The sequence below is a fragment of the Odocoileus virginianus genome, chromosome 20 (genome assembly GCF_023699985.2).
Source record: "Odocoileus virginianus isolate 20LAN1187 ecotype Illinois chromosome 20, Ovbor_1.2, whole genome shotgun sequence".
In the NCBI taxonomy this organism is placed as follows: Eukaryota; Metazoa; Chordata; class Mammalia; order Artiodactyla; family Cervidae; genus Odocoileus; species Odocoileus virginianus.
Window position 1 is genome coordinate 8,551,311 of NC_069693.1, and position 24,332 is coordinate 8,575,642.

At 52.8% G+C, this 24,332-nt stretch overlaps 3 protein-coding genes across 6 annotated transcripts; 1 reads left to right on the plus strand and 2 right to left on the minus strand.

Moving 5' to 3' along the window:
• Positions 1–222: 222 nt before the first annotated feature.
• QPCTL (glutaminyl-peptide cyclotransferase like) lies at positions 223–6,882 on the minus strand. Of its 2 annotated transcripts, XM_020898114.2 has the most exons (7): positions 6,591–6,882; positions 5,952–6,095; positions 4,925–5,206; positions 3,153–3,305; positions 2,953–3,052; positions 2,308–2,424; positions 223–1,857 (listed from the first exon to the last, which is right to left on the minus strand). In XM_020898114.2, the coding sequence occupies exons 1-7, from the start codon at positions 6,798–6,800 to the stop codon at positions 1,712–1,714; spliced, it is 1,152 nt and encodes a 383-aa protein (XP_020753773.2). In that variant the 5' UTR covers positions 6,801–6,882; the 3' UTR covers positions 223–1,711. The 2 variants fall into 2 exon arrangements, with proteins under 2 accessions (XP_020753773.2, XP_070306783.1); XM_070450682.1 differs by lacking the exon at positions 4,925–5,206 and having other exon boundaries at positions 6,591–6,872.
• A 530-nt stretch (positions 6,883–7,412) lies between these two features.
• On the plus strand, positions 7,413–11,768 carry SNRPD2 (small nuclear ribonucleoprotein D2 polypeptide). Of its 3 annotated transcripts, none has more exons than XM_020898116.2 (3): positions 7,413–7,583; positions 8,987–9,166; positions 11,501–11,768. In XM_020898116.2, exons 2-3 carry the CDS (start codon positions 9,015–9,017, stop codon positions 11,673–11,675), a joined length of 327 nt encoding a protein of 108 aa, XP_020753775.2. In that variant the 5' UTR covers positions 7,413–7,583; positions 8,987–9,014; the 3' UTR covers positions 11,676–11,768. The 3 variants fall into 3 exon arrangements, with proteins under 3 accessions (XP_020753775.2, XP_020753776.1, XP_020753777.1); XM_020898117.2 differs by having other exon boundaries at positions 7,511–7,619; XM_020898118.2 differs by lacking the exon at positions 7,413–7,583 and adding an exon at positions 7,773–7,938.
• Positions 11,769–15,294: 3,526 nt separating this feature from the next.
• Positions 15,295–23,804, minus strand: GIPR (gastric inhibitory polypeptide receptor). Its single transcript, XM_020898025.2, has 13 exons — positions 23,730–23,804; positions 23,206–23,305; positions 22,608–22,715; positions 21,844–21,947; positions 20,841–20,944; positions 20,507–20,651; positions 18,755–18,914; positions 18,482–18,542; positions 18,102–18,171; positions 17,900–17,988; positions 17,682–17,820; positions 15,691–15,732; positions 15,295–15,598 (listed from the first exon to the last, which is right to left on the minus strand). Exons 1-13 carry the CDS (start codon positions 23,802–23,804, stop codon positions 15,392–15,394), a joined length of 1,404 nt encoding a protein of 467 aa, XP_020753684.2. The 3' UTR covers positions 15,295–15,391.
• Between the last annotated feature and the right edge of the window lie 528 nt (positions 23,805–24,332).

Genomic DNA, 24,332 nt, shown 5'->3' on the forward strand with positions numbered 1-24,332 from the left:
GCTGTTGGACCACACAGGTGATTTTTAGAAAGAGGTAGGACACGGGCTTAGGAGCACAGCTGTGGGTGAGACTCTGAACTCTGTAAACAACAGTTTGTAATTCTCAGCCCCAGCCACCTCATTTGCAAAATGAGAACCGAAATTTTCCCTCAGCCCACAGGTCCTCTTGAGTCAGCCTTGAGTTGTCTTGGAAAGCCAATGTTCACCTTCACTCTTTTAAGGTTTTTTTGATGTGGACCATTCTTAAAGTCTTTATTGAATTTCTCACAATACTGTTTCTGTTTTGGTTTGTTGGTCATGAGGCATGTGGGATCTTCAACTAGGGACTGAAACTGTGCCCCCTGCATTGGAAGCTGAAGTCCCAACCACTGGATCACCAGGGAGGTCACCACCTTTACTCTCTAACCCTCTACCCTGGCCTGGCCTCCCTGCAGCCTACCAAGTCTCCATCAAAGTCACAAAATCAGCAGGCACAGGGCTGAGCATCAGACTCCCTGCCTAAGTGCTCACCTAGGTTTTCTTTGGAGCCGGTTTGCTAAGCAGCTAGAATGCACCAAACTTATATCCTTAAGGACAGCATGCCCGAAAGTGCTCATCGTGAAGATTCCCCAGGTGCTTTTACAGTCCCAGCCTCTGAATCTGCTTTTTTTTTTTTTGGCTGTTGGCTTCGCTGCACAGTTTATGGGATCTTAGTTCCCTGACCAGGGGTCAAACCCAGGCCCCAGCAGTGACAGCGCCAAGGCCTAACCGCTGGACTGCCACGGAATTCCCCGCATTTTTCAAAAAGCACCCCAGTTGCATCTGAAAATTAGATAGGGCTAGAAAATAATTCCTTGGGCCAGAGTTTGCAGTTACACATGACATCTCTCATTCCTGTACTCACAGCCAAAAGGGAAAGGATGGTTTGGTGTAACTATTTTATAGTGAGTTTTAGATCTGACCCATTTCTACCATAAGCACTTTCAAACGATCAAAACCCAATGCTTCCCAATGTATCTGCTGAGGTACCCAGATTCTGTGAGGTGCTTCCCAATAAAGGGGTTCTGTGGTGAAATACTTGGGGGAAACAGTGCATTCTTACTCTGGATGAAAACTGCACACCATGAAATGAAGAAATTCATTTAATACTGTCTCACCCTGCTTTGGTCCCCTTTTTCATGCAACACCTGTGTATACTAGTTGTGCAGAATATGTTTTGCAGAAACACTGGTTTATCGCCCACTGGAGGTGGCAGAATCTGGAGTTCCCAAGGATTGGCTTCTACCTCCTCTGTCCCTGCTTACAAGCAGATCCTTGGTGGGCCCCACATGCCACGTCCCTGTGGGAGTTAGGTTTGGACTGGTGCAGTAGCAAGGCTGCCATTCTGGAGAATGGACTGCCACGAAAACAAGCCACAGAGAATTCATCTGGTCAAGGGTACTGCTGGTCCGGATGCCAGTCCGTGGTCTGCTGATTAAAGCTGAGAACGGCACTCAGTACCTGGAGATGTACAGCCCGAGTGTTTCCTCAGGGCAGGGGCCGGGCTCATTCCTTTGACTCTCACCCCACGGCGATCGCTCTTGCTTCCACATCTTTGAAGAGTGGCAGCTTGAGATCAAGAAAGAGCATCTTCCAGTCCGAGCACAAACAGAGCCAAAGGGGTTAAAAAGGACAAGCCAGCACACCCCAGGAGGGCCGTGGCATGTCTCCTGCTGGGCGTTTCTCAGGGAGTCTAGAGCCCCAGGTATTCAGCCAGGAACACGGCCAGGATGCGACTCAGGTTGTGTACCGTGGGTGGGTGCAGGTTGGCCTCGGAGTCATTAGACGTGTGCCAGACAGAGGGGAAAGGCGTGGCGATGAGGTGGAGCACGGGAACTCCTGCAGGGCAAAGAGGAGGCACAGGCCCATGTCTGGTCCCCGGCTGACCCAGGAGCCCAGGCCCATGCCTGGGCAAGTCTGCCTTCTCTGCCCCCACCCCCCCAGTTGTGCCACTTGAAGAACTCTGAACAATTCTGAGGGTATGTGTTCATTAAAAAAAAAACACATCCAATATATTCATAACAAAAATCAGAAAAACTCAAAACTTCATAGCTTATGAAAAGACTAGAAGATCTGAACACTTGCCATTGCCGGGCACTGGTCCAAGTGCTTTACAAAATTCAATCCCCTCAGCAACTCTTGAGATGGGGGGCTGTTAATCATCCCCATTTTACAGATGAGGGAATTGAGACACAAAGAGGTTAAGCAATTTGCCACCAGTCCCCAAATCTAGGAAGGGGCCAGGTCCTACCTGTGGCCCCCCTGGCCCCCAATTCCCACAGCAGGTACCTCGGCGGAGGAAGGGGATGTGGTCGTCTTCCACAGAGACAGGGGGCTCCCCGGTCTGGAAGTACATCACTTCCCAAGGATGAGACTGCAGTAGGTTCAGTCGGTGCAGGCGTTTCTCTGGATGTGGTGGGGATTGGAAAGCAGAAGGTCAGCCCCTCAAGGGTCAAAGATTCCCCTGCTCACAGATCAGAGGAGGGTGGGAGGCCTGGGGGTAAAGCACTGATCATGCCAATAAGGATGAATGTTAGTTCATCATTCTGGGGTAACGTTAGTTACCCCAGACTACAGGCTATGTTCCCAGTCTCATTTAATCCCTTCAAGTCTAAGGAGGCAGACACCCCCATTATTAGCATCATGCCCATTTGATAGATGGGAAACTGAGGCTCAGAGAGAGGAGGTCACTTGCCCAAGCTCACACAGCTGGTAAGAAGGAAAGCCAGAATATGAACCCAGGGCTCTCTGACCCTAGAATCCCTGTCTGTAATCACTTCATTTGACTGCTGTGGGATCTTTTGTGTTTCTGCCCCAGAGCTTTAGGGAGAGGCTAGGGAGGTGGAGGGGAGGCTGGATGGCCCCTCAGAGGCCAGGTGCCTGGTCCTCTCTCCAGCATCTCAGGCGGGTGTCTGCCTATACCTTCACCCTTACCAATGCTCCTGAGCCGATGGAACCAGCGGGCCGTGCGAGGGAAGTGACTGTAGAAGGTTGGGTTGGGGGCTCCCAGGAGATCAAGAAGCATAAAGAGCTCCTAGGGAGAGAAGCCAGGACTGAGCAGCCCGGCAGGATGCTGCCAACCTCATGCCCCCCTCCTCCCACCTCGCCAGCACCCAGCAGGGCCCTAGTCTTACAATAGCCTGGATCCTGGTGGAGCCCAGGCCGTGGGGTGTAGACTCCATGAGCTGGGCCAGGTGCCGGGAGCCATAAAGCGAGTCCTTGGGTCCCCACTCCTTCAGTGCCTCTTCGCCGTCCAGGAAGAGCAGCTGCAAGGTCACTGGGGCTGCCTGTGGGGGCCAGTGGTCAGGGCCAGCTCAGTGCCAGCCCACCACCTCAACTCACCCACATTTCCTGCCTGTTTGCACAGCTGACTAGGGCAAACAGTCTCCTCACTTGTAGAACCTGCTAGCCAAGAGTACAGTCTGCCTGCATTTAAATCCTGGCTGGGTTGCTCAGCAGCCAAGCAGTAGTGGGTCAGTTACTAAGTTCTCAAAGCATCGACTTCCTTATGTAGAAATGGGGTGAATACCACTTCTCATAGGGTAGGATTTGAACCCAGTCCTAAAACAGCGCAGGTTTCCCTGGTGGCTCAGTGCTAAAGAATCCACCTGCTAATGCAGGAGACGTGGGAAATGTTCGATCCCTGGGCTGGGAAGATCCCCTGGAGAAGGAAATGACAACTCACTCCAGTATTCTTGCCTGAAAAACCCCATGGACAAGGAAGCCTGGCTGGCTACAGTCCATGGGGTTGGGAGGAGTAGGACACAACTTAGCTGCTGAACAACAACAATAAAACAGGCTAGGGCAGTGCCTGATGCATAGTAACTAAATAAGGATTAGCTCTGATTGTAAGAGCTATTCCTCAAGTTCATTTGGCAAAAGAGACAGACCCACAAATAAATAATTGTATAAACAATGAAATGAAGTTGGGCAAATGCTTCTAAGAATAACAGGGTCCTGAAAGGTCCTCCAAGGGGGTGGGGGATAACCTGGCCTGGGGGACATGTTCGGTCTGCTGGGCAGGGATGTTTGCGCTGAGGCTGAGGAGGACCTGGCCTGGCAAAATGGAGCAGAGGGAAGAGTGTTCCCTGGTGAGGAAGCAGCATGGACCAGGACTGGGGACAGAGAAGGGGCCAGAGAGGTTTGAGAAAAGGCCCTAGGGCCCAGCAAGGGCCAGGGAGCTTGGACTCTGTTACAAGAGCACTGGGGTTTCAGCCATGGAAGGGATCTGAGCAGGATAGAGGCATGAGGTGTTTCCATTCATTCCATACATTCTTATTGACATCCTACTTTACACCAGGCAGTATTCTGGGCAGTATTCAGGAAATACAACAGGAAATAAACGCAGCCAAGGGCCCACCTATCTGAAGCTCATTCAAGCTTGGGAGACAGACAAAAAAATCAACCTAAAGTCCCATGAGGCATGGGATAGTGACAAGGAGCTATTTTATGGTGGCTGGGAAGGTCTCTTTGAGGAGGTGACATCAGAGTGGACCCCTGAATGAAGGGTGGGAGCCAGTCAGGAAGGTATCTGAGAAAAGCACATTGTAGGCAGAGCAAATAGCAAGTGCAAATGCCCTGAGATTGAGAGTGAGGTCCACAGAGGAGGTGGAGGCTAGCATGGAGTGAGTGATGTATGAGGGGTGGGAGAGGAGACCAGAGAGATGAGAGGTCACACCTCATGGGCTAAGAGAAGGACTCTGGCTTATTCATGGAATGACGTGGGAGCCATGGGAGGATTTTAGGTAGAGAAGGGACAGAATCTGACATTCAGGAAATGGAAAGACCCTCTGGACTCTGGTGTGGAGTGGAGGAAGATAAGACCCGGTAATGGAGAGTGGTGGCATGGACCAAGGAAGAGACATCCCTCGTTCACCCACCCCCACCCTACCCCTGCTCTCCTTACCCTCTCCTTGGCTTTGCCCAGCTCTTGGTCGAGGGCCTGGGCCAGCTCCAGTAGCAGGGAGCAAGGCACTGCCGAATCCGTGGCCCCCACAAAGGGGGCTGAGCCAGATGGGAAGAGCTTGGAGTCGTAATGGCAGGCAAGGGTAAGGTGGCGGGCAGCCCCTGGGTCCAGCGTGGCCACCACATTGCCGAAGTCCAATGGCCCCAGGGGTGTGGAGGCAGTGAAGGGGTCTAGTTCTATATGCCAACCTGCTGAAAGTGTCCGCAACGTAGCCTCCAGGAACTAGTGGCAATAGAGAAGAGGGAGGGTGGGTGGGGACTGGGGAGAAGGTCAGAAGAAGGGCCATGTGACCTGAACCATGCTGAGCAGTCAGGTTGGCCCACCAATACCACTTTGGTTGAATCGTTCCCTTGAGACACTTCTGAGTACCTACTAAGTGCAAAGCATGGAGTGCCCCTATCTCTTGAAGCCCAAACTAATCACAGCTCACCCTTCCATAGCAATCTGTGCCCAGTCCTTGTTCTAGGAACCCCTATGGAGTGGGGACTGACAATGGTTCCATTTTGCAGATGAGGAAACTGAGGCACAGAGAAGATGAAATTAGTTCAAGGTCATACCAAGTGGCTGAGGTGGATTTGAAGTCAGGCAGTGTTCAAATGACTCTCAATGCCTTCTGGGGAGCAATGTAGAGCTCTGGAGCCAACCCATTTGGGTGGAAACCCTAAGCATACCATTTATTAGCTGTGGGATTTGGGTAAAATGCCTAACTATCCTGGGTGTCAGTTTCCTCATCTACACAATGAAGATCAGATTGGTATCCACCTCATTAGGCTCATAGGGCTGTTGCTGATGTGTATAAGATGGGGGGGGGGGGGGGCAGTGTATAGAGGGCAGTGGTCTGGTGGTTAGCAGAATAGAGCTCCTATTAGCTTCAGGCAGACCCCCAGCTCTGCCACTTGGGCAGGATATCTATTTCCTATTCATTGATGGGCTGTGGGGTCAGGGGTTAGAGGTGGGGTCCTTTTACCTTTCTGACTTGGAGATTGCCCGGGCTGCCCGGAGTCCGCACAACCAGCAGAGGGCGCAGGAAAGTGTTCCAGAGACGCTGAGGGTCCAGTTGCCCCACTACCCTCCGCACCCGAGCTTCGGGGAGGCTTCCGATCAAAGGGCCCTGAGGAAGCAGGTAGGGAAGAGAAGAGCAGAGCATGAAAACGACCCTCATTCCAACCATTTCCTGGAGGCTGCCGTCCTCTTCCTAGTCGCAGCCTCCAGCGTCAGAGGTTTCTAGGAGAAATCCTAGACTCGGTTAAAGTCCTTCCAAACCCATCCTGCCCAGCCCGCGGCAATCCTGATGGAGGAAATCTAGGCCCAGCGAGAGGAAGGGATTCTTCCAAATAGTTGACTTTAAGATTAGAACCCAGAACTCCCAGTCTTACTACTCCAGACTCTCTCACCGGGTAACCGCTATTACAAAACAAGCCCGAAGCCTCATTGCGTTAAAAGGGGTATGCGCTCTAAGAACGGAGACGGAGGCACCTGCAGCTAGGGCCATATGGTGAAGACAAAGCCACGTCAACCCAACCTAGGGTCTCCCCCATGAGACCCTGGGGAAGGGGACGCAAGGAGTAAGGGCTTCCGCAGCGCCCGTGTCCCCGCCCGTCCTCACCCGCAGCTCCCGGCCCAGCGGCAGCTCTTCAGTCTGGCTATGCCAGCTGCTCCAAATGGTATAGAACACCGAGGCTACCGTCAGAGCCAGCAGCAGTAGGGGCAATAGCTGTGCACGCGGTAGCAGGCGGCGCTTGGGCGGTGAGGGCCGCTCCAAAAGGCCGCGTTCTCCGACCCGGAGCCGGGGCCGCCCGCGGCCCCCGGAACGCATGGCAGCTTCGCCCTGAAACCGGTCGGAGACGGCGGATAGAGTTAAGGCCCAGCCAAGTCCCGCCCCATGAAATAAGCCGGACCAATGAGCAACAAGAGCGGCTGCACCATCCGCCCTCCCGTGAGCAGTAAAGCCAATGGGACTTTCGTCCTGAGGACGCGGCTCCTTGCCTCCCAGGGAGCTTTGGGGGTTGGTACCCCAGGGTTGCACAACCCAAAAGGGAGAGCGTAAGAAGTAGGCGCCACCTCAGCGCAAGAGGGGAAGCCAATGAGAAGCGTTTGATCACCGAAAACATTAGCCTTACTGGGCGCAAATCCACGCCGCTACCGGATGGACCCTCACCTGGGTCCAGAAAAATCAATATACACGTAAATCAACAGTCCCTGAAGGAAAAGGGGAGGTGCCCATCCCTGAAGCGAAGAGCGGATTGGCTTTGCGAAGGCCGCGCCCCCAAAGGCAGAGCGGGCGGGTATTTGGAAATGGCTAGTATTTCCCTTCTTCAACCTATGCGGTTCTACAACAAAATGGTTTGAATCAGTCCCGCCTTCTTTTCCTCTCCTAGGTCGTGAATATCTGCCCAGTACTGTCTAGAACGGTGGCCTGGAGCTACTTACTAAATAAGAGTTCTACTCAACAGACTCCGCCGAGGGCGGAGATCGCTGTAGCAACAGGCCACGCCCCACTCGCTGGTTGGGTTTGCGCAGGCGCCCACGGAAGTGGGCCGCAGGAAGAGGAAGTCCCGCCTCTGGCTCTCTGTTCGGAAGGCACACCGCGTAGGAGAAGGTAGTGAGTTGAGAACGCGGTCACCATCATCATCATGTGAGGCCGGCCTGGGTTTGGATGGCGGGAGTGGGATTGAGGGTGTAAATTTGGCCGCTTACCGGTTGAAGGGGGTAGGCAGAAATGGGGGCGGAAGCAAACATTTGGGGGTAAAGTGGCGTATCTTTCTACTGATGAGTTGCGAAGGGACGTGGGGCCTTTGACGCACCCTGACTTCGGGAGAGGGGACAGCTTTATCAGATAACAGGCTGGACTTTCCCAAATAAGCAATCTTACTGAAGTGAATTTTAAGAGGAAGCGTTTTTACTAAAAACCTGGGAGATGGGGAGTACGGACTCGTAGGAAAAGCGGTCTTAAGGTAAGAGGCTTAGCTGGAGAAGATTGGCTTTTCGATCACATCCGCCATTTGTACGGATAACGAGTTATGGGGATGATTTTACTTATATATTCATTCAACAGTTATTTATTGAGTGCTTGTGTGTCAGGCTGCTTTAGACACATAGTTTATATCAGTGAATTACTCCGCTCTTCCCAAGGAAAAAAATTCTCTTCTGCATCTCACGAGATGGGAAGAGGCAGGCAGGAAACGTGCTAGTAATAGATACGTAAATTCTAGAATGTGTTAGGGGATAGGGTTATGAATAAAGAAATAACAGAGCAGGGTAAAACTGTGGAATGTCACTTTTGAGAGACAGAACACATAAAGGAGGCAACACTTGAGCAAAAACCTGAAGAAAGTGAGAAAGCAAACCACAAAGATACGTGGGGAGGTACCTAGGCAGAGGGGAAAGTGAATAGAGGGGCCCAAGAAGGTTTGCCTAATATCTTCAAGAACCGCTGAAGAGGCCATTGTGCCTGGAACAGAGGGAGGGTAAAAGCTGGGTTTTACTTTTTACATTGAGAGAGGAGTCATGAGAGGGTACTGAAGAGTGAGATGATTCTGACACCACCCCTGAGACTGCTTTCTGGAGGGCAAACTGTTGGGGAGCATGGGTGGAGGCAAGGAGACCTCTAGGAAAGAGATGATGGAGGTTTAAGCCAAGGTAAGAAATTCAGAATCTGATAGGTTTTAGCGGCAGATGACAGGATTTGCTGACAGATTGAATGTAGGATGTGAGAGAAGAAAGAGTCAATTTGACAGTAGGGCTTTTGCTCAAAGAACCAGAGGGATGGAGTCGCCATTGACAGAGATGAGGAAGGCTGTGGATAGTATAAGTTGGGGTTATGGGGGGTCGAGTTCAGTCTAGGACGTGCGGGGATTGGAAATATCCATTAGGCATCCACGTGGTGATACCAAGAGAGAGGACTGTGTAGGAGGAGAGGGGTATGTGTCAGGGAGACACTGAGGGAGAGGCCGTGAGCACCCAGGCCACGGGCCTTCTCACTGTGGGTTCCATACTTCTCAGGAGTCTCCTCAACAAGCCCAAGAGTGAGATGACCCCAGAGGAGCTGCAGAAGCGGGAGGAGGAGGAGTTTAACACGGGGCCACTCTCCGTGCTCACGCAGTCAGTCAAAAACAACACTCAAGTGCTCATCAACTGCCGTAACAACAAGAAGCTCCTGGGCCGCGTGAAGGCCTTCGACAGGTGAGCACCAGGGTCTGGGGAGGTATGCTGTCCGGGCCTCAGTTTCCTTACCTGTGAAATATGCATCATCATAATATCCTTCAGAACAGTCATGAGGCTTCAGTAATACTATGTATGAAAAGCACTTGGCTCAGTACCTAACACATGATAAATGCTCAGTAAACATATGCAGCCTTTAGTTAGCATTTGGGAAGTGCTTTCCTCACAGTAGATTACTATATAGCAAGATACAGAGCTTTCCCAATTTTTTTCTTTTCTTTCTTTCACTAAATCATAGTTCCCTATATCCTCCTATCCCTTAAGGAGTAATGGGGAGTAATAGGGAATTTTAAAAGAGAAAAAATAAAAAAGAAAAAAAAGGTAAAAGTGTATCTAGGAATTTTTCTGGAGCTGTTGCGGTCAGTGTGGGTTTGGTTCAGTTTCAGATAGCTCCTCATTCCAGCTTACACTTCTCGATATCTATAGGCCTCTTCCGGTGTAGTTGGTGTTACCTACAGGGGTTTTAATCTGTTGCACCGGTCCCTTCTGAAGCGGTTCCCTTTGTTTATTTGGCTTCTGTTTGCCGGTCTCTTCAGTGTCTAATTTCTGCCCTGACACAGGCGGGCGGAGGTGGTCTCTTGTCAGGTTCGCTAGTTGCTGCTGGGAGGGCGAGGCGCTGTAGACAGATATCGCTGTGTGTGGGGAGCACTCACAGTGTTCCGGCCACACTGGGTTTGCCCCCGCTCACGGGTGTGTGTGCTTTCCCCGTCTATACTGCTCAGGCTCCCCACTGCCCTATATGGAGCGTGCCCTGCATTGTGTGCGGTTCCAGTTTTCAGGTACTCCACAAAAGCGTGGACTCGGTTGTGCCTGCATTTTGTGCCTTCCCCACCCAAGCAGCTCAGGCAGCCAGGAGCTTAACGGGCACACTCTCCCCGGATGCGGTGTGCCTTCTCTCCGTGGTCCCATCCTCAGTTTCCACGCGTGCCAGTCAGGTGCGTGCGCCTTGTGTTTAGCCGCGACCTTCCCGGAGGATGTCGACCATCCAGGAAGTCTTTGGTTAGAAACTGGAGGCCTGTTTGCTGTCTCTGGGGCCGAGTTTGCCCCTTTCCCCTCCCCCCTACCTCCTGCCTCCGGCGAGGATGGGCAGGTCCGCGGCCGGTCCGCAGCCGGCTAGCTCCTCTGGACTTGCGCAGTCCCTTTGTTCTGCGAACGGCCGGCAGTGTGTTCAGGCCGGTTAATTTTCTCTCTCTCTTTAGCTATCCCACAGTTTAAGTTGCTATCTCACAAAAGCTCCCTTCGATTGCCCTCAGGGCACTCAGGCCCAGTCCTTACCCTAAGCAATGCCACCCGCTCCTCTCTGTTTCTCCGTTCCGCCCCCACTTGCTGGTGGCGGATGTGGGCGTCTGGGGTACTTTTCTGCTGGGAGTTGCTTTTAGGCACGTAATCTGTGGGTTTTATTTATTTTTCCTCCCAGTTAGGTTGCCCTCGGAGATTCAAAAGCTTCCCCCAGAACCGCCAGTGCGAGGGTTTCCTGGTGTTTGGAAACTTCCTCTATTAAGACTCCCTTCCCAGGACGGGTCTCTGTCCCTAGCTCTTCTGTCTCTCTTTTTATCTTTTATCTTTTGTCCTACCTCCTTTCGAAGACAATGGGCTGCTTTTCTGGGCGCCTGATGTCCTCAGCTAGCGATCAGAAATTGTTTTGTGAAGTTTTCTCAGCGTTCAATTGTTCTTTCGATGAATTTGTAGGGGAGAAAGTGGTCTCCCCGTCCTATTCCTCCGCTATCTTGGCTCCTCCCTATCCTCCTATCCCTTTGGGTGCATGCATGAGGGCTCGGTCGCTTTAGTTGTGTCTAAATCTGTGCAACCCTATGGACTGTGGCCCACCAGGCTTCTCTGTCCGTGGGATTCTCCAGACAAGAATACTGGAATGGGTTTTCTTCCTAGCACTTACTACCACCTGACAATATATTTCAGGTGTCTTTGTTTACCTGCTTCGTGGTGTTCTCCCTTCACTAGCCTTCAGACCCCATGAAGACAAGGCTCTTGTCTTTTTTTTTTTTTTCATTGCTCTAATCATCACAAACGTTTGTTGACTGAGCCATTCCACACTGTCATCACACATGCCCATAACAAGGATACTGTGTTGCTTCACTTAATTTTCACAACAGCCCTAGGAGACAGTCACCATGAATGTCTCCATTTTAGAGAAGAGGAAACTGAGGTACAGAGGGTGAAGCCCTTTGCCCAAGCCTTGGAGCCCTGGCTCTTCACCTTTCCGGAGGCAGTGCCGCCCAGAGGAAGGGTCAGGATGCACCCCTCACTCACTTCTGCTGCCTGCCTGTCACCCACCAGGCACTGCAACATGGTGCTGGAGAACGTGAAAGAAATGTGGACGGAGGTCCCCAAGAGCGGCAAAGGCAAGAAGAAGTCCAAGCCAGTCAACAAGGACCGCTACATCTCCAAGATGTTCCTGCGTGGGGACTCTGTCATTGTGGTCCTGAGGAACCCGCTCATCGCTGGCAAGTAGGGGCCTCCTCCCTGCTGTCAGAACTTGCCCCCTGGTTTTGCAAAGACCTGCCCTCTGTAGTTGAAATAATAAAACCGTGTGTTTTTTCTAGTGGCCTCCGCCTGTTCCCAGGGCCTAGAGAGCGGAACAGACCCCAGAGAGGGGTGGCAGGGTGTGGGGCCAAGCATGGGCTCAGGCCTCTCTCAACAGGTGAAGAGGCCCAGTCTCTGCCTCTACCTTCTCATCACTTTCTCCTCCTCCTCCTCCCCACCTCTCAGTAAGTCACTCACTCAAAATTTCTTTCATTCTTTTTTTTCCCCCCATTTGTTCACATAGTTTGTGCCCAGCCTTGTGTTGCCATGCTGGGGACACAGCAGGGCCCAGAAAAGCCCCCAACCTGCCCTCACTGAGCAGAGGTTAAAGCAATTAGTACTCAATACTGACGGCATCTGTAGCTGACACCTGCTGAGCTGTGAGAGCGCCAGGCCCTCGGCTCTGTGCTGTTCCTACGTCTCTACAGCTCTGAGCAGGCACTGTGATCCATCACCTCCAATTCCAGGGGCAGGGGCTGAGGCACAGAGTGGTGATAGTGCCTCCCCAGGGGAATCCAGCCCGAAAGTGGTGGTGTCGTGATTCACAGCCCTGCTGCTCTGAGCCAGTGGCTTACCCCCTGAACTCTGCTGCCCTCAGATCATAGCTTCATGACCCCTGAGAGAGAGTCTCTAACAAATGTAGAGAGGTGGGGGTGGGAAAGGAGGTTTGGCTTATTGTGGGTGGATTAAGGGAAATCCCTGTCTTTCTCTAAAGCATATCCGTTATGCTCCTCCCACCAGCATCTCTCTCTGTGTTCTCCAGATAGGGCCAAGTGCCAGGCTGGTGCAGTTCCCAGGCCTGAGGTCAGGATCCAAGGAGATATCTGACACTGAGCTATGGAAGACACAGCCTGAGTTATCCCAAGAGCCCATCAGCAACAGAGCTGAGGACCCTGCAGTAGAAGGCCTGACACATGCAGGGCGATGGCTGTGAGGTTATTTATATAACCTCAGGGCACACGCTCACTGAGTGGTTCACGTCTAATTGGAACACCCATCTGAGGGGTAGATAGCAGAGCCATCCCACTTTATTGATGAGACAGCTGAGGCCCAGAGAGGGTCAGCGACTTGCCCAGGATCAGTCAGGAAACGATAGAGCCGAATTCAAACCCAGCGAGCCAGGCCCTGTGACTGGGAGGCGGGTGGGATGGAACCATGATATCCTAATCTGTAAAGCGGGGGGAGAATGGTGCTGCTGCAGAAACCTTCCCCCTGGATTTGGTGATTGTTCGGAGCCTGGAATAGCACAAGCCCTGGGGTCACAGTCCTGGGTTTGAGTCCCGGTCCCACGTCCCTCCTGTCTTCCCCAGGAAGTAGCAGGTCCTTCCGCTGCTTTGCCAGGCTGACAGCAAAGATTCTAGCCTAGGCCTAGAACTGATGACCCTGCCTGTCATCATCTCTTTATCCAACCACCTGCCCAAATAGTTTCTAATCCCCTCTTCCAATTCAAGTGAATGAAAGTGAAAACAGGTTGCAGGAAAAGTACTAGGCAAACTGGCCAAGTGTGTTCCATGCACAAGTGAGATACTCTTAGGAACTTCAGGCCATCCTAGGATGTCAGTGTGATCATTTCTATTTCCCCGAAGTGAACCTGAGGCACAGAGAGGTTAGGAATTTTCCCCAAGTCACACAGCTAAATAGTAGCCAATCTAAGATTTGACCCAGGCTGGTTCCTGCAGCATTAGTATTCCTCCACCATCTTTCTAGAGAAGCGGCTTTCAGAATATGTTTGGTCTGTGGACTTCCCTGATGGATCCAGTGGTTAAGAGTCTGCCTGCCAATGCAGGGGACACTTGCGTTGTGTCCAAACCTAACATGGGTTCGATCCCTGCTTTGGAAAGATTCTGAAACTACTGAAGCCCACAGCTGCTGAGAAGCCTGTGTGCCTAGAGCCCAAGCTTTGCAACAAGCAAAACCACTGCAGTGAGGAGACCACATACTGCAACTAGAGAGGAGCCCCCAGTTGCCGCAACTAAAGAAAGCCTGCATGCAGCAACGAAGACCCAGCACAGTCACAAATTACTAATTAATATTTTTTAAAAAAGAACATGATCATCACACACACAATTTTAATCGTACACACTGCAAATAGTTTAAATAGCAGGAGATCACATGAACATTCCCAGTTGGGGCTTCTCTTAGGCATGGAGAATGGTGGCAGCGTGGTGTCCGTGATCTCTTGGCGACTCTTGAATCTCTTGGAAGTTAGGCAGCACTGCTCTCCAGAGGGTGCAAGGCCACCACCAGCGCCTGGCCACACAGCCTGCCCTCCCTGCTGTCATCTCCCTCATGGCCTGGCCAAGAAGATTTCCCCACCCAGGAGACAACTGTTTTCTCATACTTTATTTACAAGGACCCAGCCCTCAGGCCTCCACCTTTCCAGAACCCACAAGAGGGGCCCAGGAGGGCCGCCTGCTTCAAAGCACATTGAATTCAGCGACTGTGAGCCATATCTGTCCAGAGGGCAGGGAACCCCAAGGAAGCGAATCAACAACACCCAGGGGCTAACTGAATCTAAGTGTGTGTCTGGTGGGGAGCGATTTAGGAGTGAGAGTCGTGTGTGTGTATATATATACATGGCCCAGCCATATTGAGGCTGCTGGCTTCCCCCCTAAATCTCATAGTTCCCAGGAGCCACCGAAAAGGGTGGGTATGTCTTCAGGTGGCAGTGGGCCTGGCCTCTCGGAGATTTCAGCTCTGATGCCTGCCCTGAAACTGCATTGTTTTTACCTACACACAGAATCCTCTCTGGACCCCAGTACCCACTCACATTTCTATCTAAGGAGTAAGCTCCAGCCCCTTACTCCCAGCTTAACAAGTCCAGAGAGCACTCCTGGTACTCCCCACCTCAAACCCCATCTCCCTCCCTCTTTCCTCTCTCCATCCCAAACTGAGAAGTCATCCCTGGTGTCTCTCCTTCTTCAGCAAATCCTCTCAGTTTTACCTTTAAAGTAGCTCTAGAATCCAACCATTTCACATCTTACGTGGCTGCCACCCTGGTCCTGCTAACATCACCTCCCACCATTATCAGACTTCTGACGTGGCTCCCAGCTGCCCCATAGCCCCTAATAATCCATCCCCACAGGGCAGATAACACCTTAGCCCATTCCTTTAGGAGACGCCCCAAAGAATATTTCATGAACTTGGAGTAAAATGCCCACTCTTCTGTCCCCACCTACTTCTCTCTCCCCCTCTGTGGGTTCTGACTCATCCCTCTCCAGCCTGGCAGGTCACCTCTCTCTTCCTCAGACACAGCCAAGCTCCTCCTTGCCCCAGGGCCTTCACAGGTGTTCTTCCTTCTGCCTTAAACCTTGCCTGCCAATTCTTTGCAAAGCTGTCTCCTTCACCTCTTTTGGGCATGACTTCAAAGTCGCTTCATCAGAGATGCCCTGAACCATACTAGGTCCCCTTCTAACCTTTCTTCCTAAGCCATCGCACAGTGTATATAGTATAATTTGGTTTGTCCTCACCGCCTATTTCCCCCACTCAGTTGTGATCTCTAGGAGAACAGGGGCTTTTCTGTTTCCTTCCCCGCCCCCAGCCCCAAACCCCCGCCATTTCTCCAGCACCCTCCAAGCCAAGCCTGGTACACAGCAGGTGCTCAATAAATACATGCTAACTGAATAGACCCAAGAATCCCGCTGCCTAGCAGTAACTTTCTAAGACGTGGTTGGCCTCACCCCCAGGACCTGGGAGGGTCCTCGAGCACAGAGCGCGGCCAGCGGCGACCTGGCCGGGGCCGGAGCCGGAGGGCAGGGTCCGGAAGGCGGGCTCGCGGCGCTGGCGCGGCTCCTCGCCGAGGCTGTGGCGCAGGCGGCAGCGGTACCAGCCCCGGCGGATCTCCGACTGCACCTGAAACCGGACGGTGCTCAGAGGCGGCGGCGCGCGCGCCATCCCTGCGCGGCCGGCAGAGGGCGCGGGCGACGGGCCGCGGCTCTCCCTACCTCCTTGTTGATGAAGCAGTAGAGGACGCTGACCAGGAAGCCCTGCCATGAGGGGAGCAGGAGTTAAACTGGGTGCAGGGGCAGGGTTATAAACACCCCTCAATGAGCTCTGACTCTTTGCAGGCGCAAACCACCTCGCCTGTCGCCACATCGGTCCTAGATTATTGCAGTCACCCTCTCCCTGGCTCCCGACTTCCCCCGGCCCCTTGCCCTCGCCAATTTGCAGAGCCATCAGGGCTGGAGATTAAGAACATGTAACCCGAGGCTGAAAGCTTGGATGTGATCACGGCTCCCCACTTTCTTCCCCACTTAGGCAAGCTGCTTAACCCCTCTGTGCCTCAGTTTCTTCATCTGGAAAAGGGAACAATAATACAGTGGTGGTGCTGAGATTTAAGGTATTATTAATATGCAAGAAGGTCCAGTACATGAAACATAGTTAAACCTTTTTCTAAATCTTATCATAACTTACTACAAGACATATTGGATTTATTTATTTGGCCGTGCTGCAGGGCTTGCGAGATCTTAGTTCCCAGATCAGGGATCGAACCTGGGCCCTCGACAGTGAAACTGCTGAGTCCTAACCACTGTACTGCCAAGAAATTCCCTAATAATAACCTTTAATAGGCACATCAAAAAATTAATTTTGAAATTATTCTTAAAAATTAGTTTTATATTTATAACAATTTAGAAATGTAAATCCATATAAAATGTATTTATAATTAATAAAGTAATTGATACATTAATGTAAGACAAGGGCTTCCCTAGTGGCTCAGATGGTAAAGAATCTGCCTGCAATGCAGGAGACCCAGGTTAAATCCCTGGGTCGGGAAGATCCCCTGGAGAAGGGAATGGCAACCCACTTCAGTATTCTTGCCTGGAGAATTCCAAGGACAGAGGAGCCTGGCAAAGTTGAACATGACTGACTAAGCATGCAGTAAGTTATTACTTATCTTATTATCACTTTCCACTATCCCATTAAAATCCAACTCTGATCACGTTCCTTTGTTCCCATGGCTCCCAACTTACTCAGAGGAAAAGCCAAAGGTCCTCACTAGGCCCATGAGTCTACCCAGGTACTTCACCTCTGTCTTATCCTCTTACCCCCTTCTTAAGGCATGCTGGCCATGAGAGTGCCATCATGATCGGTACTCTCTCCCACCTCAGAGATCTTGCACTTGGCATTTCTCTTCCTGGAACATTTCCCCCAAATATCTTCCTGGCTCATTCCCTCATCTTCTTTGGGTGTCTGCTCTAGTGTCTTTTCAGCAAGGCCTTCCCTGACCCCTGTCCACAATCCTATTCTTTGTCATCTCTATTTTCTTGCCTTCCCATCCCTCCCTCCTTTAGGCACATCTCACCATCTGACATTCTGTGTATTTTACTTATATAGCATATTTAGCATCTGTCTCTCCCACTAAAGCATAGGGACCATTGGGTTGGCCATATCCCCATAGTAAGCCTGGAACAGTGCTTGGTATATAGTAAGTGTTCAATAAATTTTTGCTGAATTGATAAATGAGCAGTCTTATAAAGTGAAACTAGTATTGTCCCCACTTTAGAGATGGGAAAACTGAGGCCCAACAAGGTAAAGCAGGATAGAGACTAGGGTAGGACAAGCACGGGCAGGGTTGACCTTAAATATCAGTGGACATCTCCTTCCATTTGGCATATTGGCACTTCATATGCTTCACCTTTTCCCTGGCCCTGAGGTGAAGCTCACCGAGCTGGGAAGTGAGGACCCAGATTTGGCCCCAGCCCTGGCTGATCTCAAAACCCTCGATCTTAACTAGGAGGCAGTACTGCTGGGGCTGCCGGGTCTCCTGCCTTCTCCCTGCTTCCCCAGTCAGGACGGAAGGGTAGAATGAATGAACAAAATGCCATCTTCGCAGCCTATTCTGCGGCTGCACCAGAGGATGACTCTAATCCTCCTGCCTCTCTGAGTAGGAGGACCCGAACTCAAAGGGTGTAGCTCCTGCACCCCGCTTAGGCACCTGGAAAGAACTGAGGAAGATCTCAAAGCCGAGCTTGGCCAAGCGCAGGGCACCCCGGGCCTGTTCTTCAGTCACGGGAGCAAACACCACCTCGTGGACGCCCAGCAGGGGCACCAGCGTCAGCGTGGAGCGAGCCAGCCTGCGAGTAGAGGGTGGCAGTGATGCCGGGGTCCGGAGTCCCCCATCTTGCCCCCAGTCACCCTCCCCTCCGTCCCCACCTCAGTCGGTAGTCCGGGCAGCGCATCTGTCGCGTCCTCAGCTTTGACACGAGGATGCCAAGGATGCGGATAAAGATGAGAAAATTAATCTGCCGGGGTTGGGGGGTAGGGGAGAGAGAGACTGAGCCAGTTCCCCGCCACCTTGGCTTCCCAGGATGGGAAATTCTCGAGACCAGCCTGGAGGAGATGGGACCGGCCGTACCAAGATTGTTAGGAGAATAGGGGTTCGTATGATCCACCAAATGGCTTTGATATCGTTCCGCTCCCAGCACCTGGAGGAGAGGGCGTAGAGCTGAGATAGACTAGAAAACCCCAGACTCACAGAATTAAGCACTTAACCTCCCCACCTCCCTTAAGGCCACATCCACATTTCCCTAAAGCCCCTGCTACTATTTAGGCCCAGCCCTCATCCCACCCCTTGCAGTAGTCCTGGAACCCATCTTCCTAAGCGACTGGTTCCTTTATATACCCTCCCAGGCTCTTAGAGGCAATTAGAACCTCCCCACGATTCCGTCTCATCCCGCCCACGTCCCTCCAAGCCCCGCCCACCACCCCAGACCCGCCCCAGACCCCGCGACTCACTGCGTGTTCTCGAACAGGTACCTGACGATCACCCAAGGAATGACGAAAAGCGTGGGGGCCCCTGTTCAGACCCCAACCCCCGCCCCCCACCCCGCCGCAGCTGTCAGAGCGCGCACAGGCCCTGCCAGGCCCAAGACCCGCGGAATTCCCCCGGCCGGGAAGGGGAGGCGGAGAATCCTAGAGAAGGGAGGAGACCCCCTCAGGCAAACCAGCTGGGTAGTTTACGGGAGGGGAAGCGCGCTGGGCAGGGCAGGGGACAGGGTCGGGGCTCACCCCAGCCGAGGAGCATGTAGCAGCGGAAGTGGCCCTCCTCGGAGCCTCCCACAAGCACGAGGAGACTGTGCAGGTAGATGCCTTCCACCAGCAGCCACGTGTAGTTGGCACCCACGCAGTACTGGGTCACGATCTGGGCCGTGCGACAGGCAGCTAGGGCCTAGGCGGTGGCCAGACAGGGGGAGGGGGCAGTCAGGGTCTCCTCCAAGCCCATCTTTTGTCATCAAATATTCTCTTCCCATTCTGTATCACCAAAGGATGATATAGCTATCCTCTTTTCGCTCACTCTGTTCTCCTTCCCTACAAGAACTCTCCCACTCTAACCTCTCTAACGATTGGTATCTTCCCTGGAAGCTCAGCTGGTAAGGAATCCTCCTGCAATGCAGGAGGCCCTGGCTCAATTCCTGAGTCGGGAAGATCCGCTGGAGAAGGGATCGGTTACCCACTCCAGTATTCCGGCCTGGAGAATTTCATGAGTTCCCCCAGATTCCCCTGAATATGAACTCTTCCACCCCATCTCTTAAGAATTCAACTACTCCACCTCTCAAAAGGTTTCTCTCATCACCCACCAGCACATGGACTCTCCCACCCCCTTCATTTTCTTTTTTTTTTCCCCTTCGCTTTCAATAATTGGTATGGCCCAATTTGCTGCCAGACAGGTTCTCTCCCCACTCGCCCCTAGTCTCTAGTCTCTCTCCCACCTTGTCTCCCCGGAACAAATTGGTATCTACCAAATCCCCCCATCGGTTAGTTTCTCCCATCCTGCCACCTTCGGTCTCGCCTCTAGCAGGGGACTCTCTTATTGGTGCAAAACTCCAACGGGTGAGATACTGAGAGAAAGGGAATGGAAACGTTCCAGTAGAGGAGAAAACGGGATGAGAGAGTTCAATGATGGGGGAGGCTGTGTAGGGAGGGTCCCTCTCTAGTTGTGTCAGAAGGGTCTAGAGAAATTAACAGTGGATAACATTATTGTTCTTTTTGTTGTTTCCTTGCTAAGTCGTGTCTGAGTCTTTTGTGACCCCATGGACTGTAGCCCACCAGGCTCTTCTGTCTGGGATTTCCCAGGAAAGAGCAGTGCAGTGGGTTGCCATCTCCTTCTCCAGGGGATATTCCCGACCCAGGGACCGAACCCATGTCTCCTGCATTGGTAGACAGGTTTTCACCATTGAACCACCAGGGAAGCCCGGTTGATAGGGTGAAAATTGCTCAGTCATGTCTGACTCTTTGCGGCCCCGTAGACTATACAGTCCATGGGATTCTCCAGGCCAGAATACTGGAGTAGGTGGCCTTTCCTTTCTCCAGGGGATCTTCCCAATCCAGGGATCGAACCCAGGTCTCCTGCACTGCAGGCAGATTCTTTACGTTCTGAGCCACCAGGGAAGCCCACTGATAGGCTGCTGCTGCTGCTGCTAAGTCACATCAGTCGTGTCCAACTCTGTGTGACCCCATGGACGGCAGCCCACCAGGCTCCCGTCCCTGGGATTCCCCAGGCAAGAATACCGGAGTGGGCTGCCATTTCCTTCTCCAGTGCGTGAAAGTGAAGTCGCTCAGTCGTGTCCGACTCTTTGCGACCCCATGGACTGCAGCCTACCAGGCTCCTCCTTCCATGGGATTTTCCAGGCAAGAGTACTGGAGTGGGGTGCCATTGCCTTCTCCGACTGATAGGCTAGGAGGTAGTAAATGGAATGGGAACTCTCTGGCCCTACCAGAGGAGGCAGAATCTCAATTTGAGAAAGAGAAGGATGCGCTCACCTGGTTCCACAAGGTAAGGACCTGATCCCCAGGGTAGGGGCCAGGGGGAGGAAGCAAACGGTCTCGGGTAAGGATGGCAGCTGCCCGCAGCATGAAAGACGTGAACAGGTTGATGTGAATGTAGTTTCGAGTGCAGCGCAGCCGCCTGGGGAATTTGGGAGGCAGTCTGAGGGCCTCTCCTTGGCCACACAGAGTCCCTTAAACTATGTCCCAGCCCTCCCCACAGAACCACCACTGGATACTTGTTGCCAGTGGAGCCTGACTACCCCCATCTTTCTGGGAAAACTGAAGCCCAGTCTCTGCTGCTTCTGTGCAGGGTTGTGGGGGTTCCCACCTGAAGGTGCTCAAGATGAGCAAGGCGAACAGCAGTGTGGCAAGGGACAGGGAGTAGCCCACGGTGTACACAACCTGCAGCCGTTCCAAGGTCAGCCTTTGGTCCTGGGGGTGGAGGTGGGGGAAGAGGACACAGAAATAGAGCTCAGCTCCTGCAAGCCACAACTGCTGAGCCCGGACCGAAAAGCCTGCACGCCACAACTAAGACGAGACCCCACTCACCGCAACTAGAGAAAGCCTGCACAAAGCAGTGAAGACCTGGTGCAGCCAAAAATTAATGAATACATTTTAAAAAGAAATAGAGCTCAACTCCTGCCCTCAGGCCATAAAGGAGCTGCTCTTTGTTCCTCCTCGGACCCCAATTTTCTTTTGGGGAATCTATCAACCTTTGTTTGAGTGGGGCATTCCACCCCTCAAGTCCAGGACTGGGCAAGCGACCAGCGAATCAAAGCATTCTATCTAACACTACACTGCACACACACACACACACACACACACACACACGCACACACACACACGCACGCGCACACACACACACACACACAGAGTGATTACTCAGGGGCAGGTATGCTACTGCAAATCAGGCCAGTGACGGTCAGTCCTGGGACATTAAGTTGGAGCTATTGAGAAAAAAGCTCAGTCTGCCGATAGCATTGCTTGGTAGGTAAGAATGTGAGCCTGGTACCAATGGGGGCCACCTTTTCCACCCCACACACAAAAAAAGAGGACATCATCATAGAGAAAAACAGAAGTACAATATGGTGAGAGAGATTCCCAATTACATCATTTTAGCACTTAGATCCAGCTGTACCTGAAGCTGTAGCCTTATAATTTTCAATCACAAAAGCCAATATCTTTCTCTTTCTCCTTCAAGCAAGGAGTTGAATTTCTATCACTTGGAACCCAGGATCCTGAATGGTACAAGGGGTTTCAGGCTCTGTCTGAGGCTGCTGCTTTTCCGCTGCTGCCTAGAAATCATACCCTGAAATTTCTCCTTTTCTTACCTGAAAAACCCCATTTTTCTCTGGGTTTTCACACTGAGAATGGTCTCTCCAAGGTCCCCATTGGCCATCACTGCCACATTGGCGGAGGACAAAGCCTTTAGCCACTGAGGGGAAACAGGGAGGGAATCAGAGGCAAACAGAGAGAGATGGAGACAGAAAGATGAACTGAGACAAAGGCAGAGAGAGATATCCAGTGATGATGATGATAAACCATAATATAGCATTTTACATGTGCTAATTTAATATTCATAACAAACCTATGAACTTGGTACTGTCATAAACATCAATTCACAAATGAGGAACTGAGGCATAAAGAAATTTTATTGGAAAAGACTGATGCTGGGAAAGATTGAAGGCAGGAGGAGAAGGGAACAACAGAGGTTGAGATGATTGGATGGCATCACTGATTCAATGGACATGAGCGTGAGCAAACTCTGGGAGACTGTGAAGGACAGGGGAGCCTGGCGTGCGGCAGTCCACAGGGTGACAAAGGGTCGGACACAATTGAGTAGTTGAACCCCAGGTCACACTGCTAGTTAGGCAAGGAAGACCAAGATGTGCAGAGACAGACTCATGAAAAGGAGAGAAAATAACCTGGTGGTCGTCAGAGAAAGACAGAGGAGGGATGTTATGTGGAGGGACATACAGACAGAGACATCCAGCCCAAGAGGACCAGGGAGCTGCGGGGGAGTGGCGTCTGGGACGAGGGTTAGGACGTAGGTCTTTGTGTCAGAGGTGGGCCTGGGGTCCGCCCGGAAGCTCACCGTGGCCGTGCCAGGGCAGATACCAAGGGCAGGACGCACGGGCAGTGGCGTTGGGTGCAGTGTAGTCCCAGCAGACGTACATATCGAAGGACCCGTTACAGGCGAGGCCTGGGGTGGGCGTGGGGGCCGGAGTTCGGACAGACCTGCTGTAACTCGAGCCCAAGGCATCTCGGCCGTGCATTCACAAGCCCCGCCCGAGCCGCGCCCACCCGGAGTGGTCGCGTCCCTGCTCCTTCGTAGCTCCTTCCCACTAGGCCCCGAGGCCCCGCCCATCTTTCGAGCCTTATTCTGTGCTCCTCCCACCAAGCAAGGTCCCGCCGCAGATGCTTCCCAGTCTGCAAGGCCCTTCCTAGACTCCACCCCAAACCCCGCCCCCTTCGTCGTCCACTTTAGGTCCCACCCACTGAGTGTAAGCCCGGCCCAAGACCCCTCCGCTTTCAAGCTTCATCTCTGGCGTCCCCCTCGTGGCCCACTTTTACCCCAGACCCTCAGACTTCTCTTTCGGGCCTCGGCGGCGTGTCAGCCCCAAGCCGGCCTCAAGCCCATCCCTCTCAGCCCCAGCCCTTCCCTTGCCCCCAGTCCTCCACCCCGGTCACACCTGCTGGGGGCTCCGAGGCCTCCAGTGTCTCCTGGCACTCCCTGCGGTACCGCTCCCAGCGCTGGTACAGCTCTCCCGCCGTCTGCCCCTCAGAGCCTGCCTACAAAAAGAGAGAAGGGAGGACCACCCCTCCCACCGCGGCCCGCGCCCCGACCCCAGCTCCCAGGCCGCAAGATCCCCGAGGGCCAGAGACACCCTAGAGGGTCTTGGAGCGGCTGTCCTGTTTTGGTCAGGCGTCTTGGGTGGCTTAGAAACCTCTTTTAAGTCTTGAGGGGTGCCTAGAAACCACCAGGGGAGTTGCTGTGGGGAACTAAAAACCTTCAGGAAAATTAGGAGATGGAGGTGGCTGGAAATTATAAGGAGATTTGCGGGGAGTTGGGGAAGAAGAAGGACTAGAAACAACCATCAAAACTTGAATCTGGGCAGGTGGGGAGCCTTGAAACAATCTTCCCAGTGGGATACGACTTAAAACCGGCCCCAACATCCCTCCAAGCCTTGAGCCCCTGGGCTCCTCTGGTTCTCACCTCCGCGCTCCGGAGCAGCGGCTCCCACAGCGAGAGCAGAAGCAGCGGCCACCAGGGTGGACAGGTGGGCATCATGTGGGCAGCAGGGCATGGAGAACGAAGGGTCCGGTCACGCAAGGGCAGCCGGGTCTGGGGGTCCGAGGCAGAATCAGGAGCCTCTGCCTCCTCTCCCAGCCCTAGCGCCCTCCGCTCAGGGAGTCACATACCCCGGAGACAGCGACCCCCACAACTACGAGTGATGATTTGGGGCCAGGTGGGGGGGGGTGAGTCTTGAGGAATGGGCGGAGACCAATCTCCAACACCTGATTCCCCGGCCCGCCCCCGGCTGTTGCTGGGGCAGCGGTGATGGAAGGGGGGTGTTTGCAGAGGGTGCGGTTGCCTTAGAGTTGCGCTGGACGGGAAGCTCCAGAGTCACCCGCAGTCTAGACCTAGAGACTCGGGGGAACCTGGGGACCACCTTGGAGAGGAGGACATGTAGCTCAAAGTGACGCTTGGACTTCCCACTCTCCCAGTTCAAAGGGTTTTCAAATCACAGATAGGAACCCGACCTTATCAAACTTTCCCAGCTGCGGATAAAACCCAGAGTTAATGGGTCAATAGCTC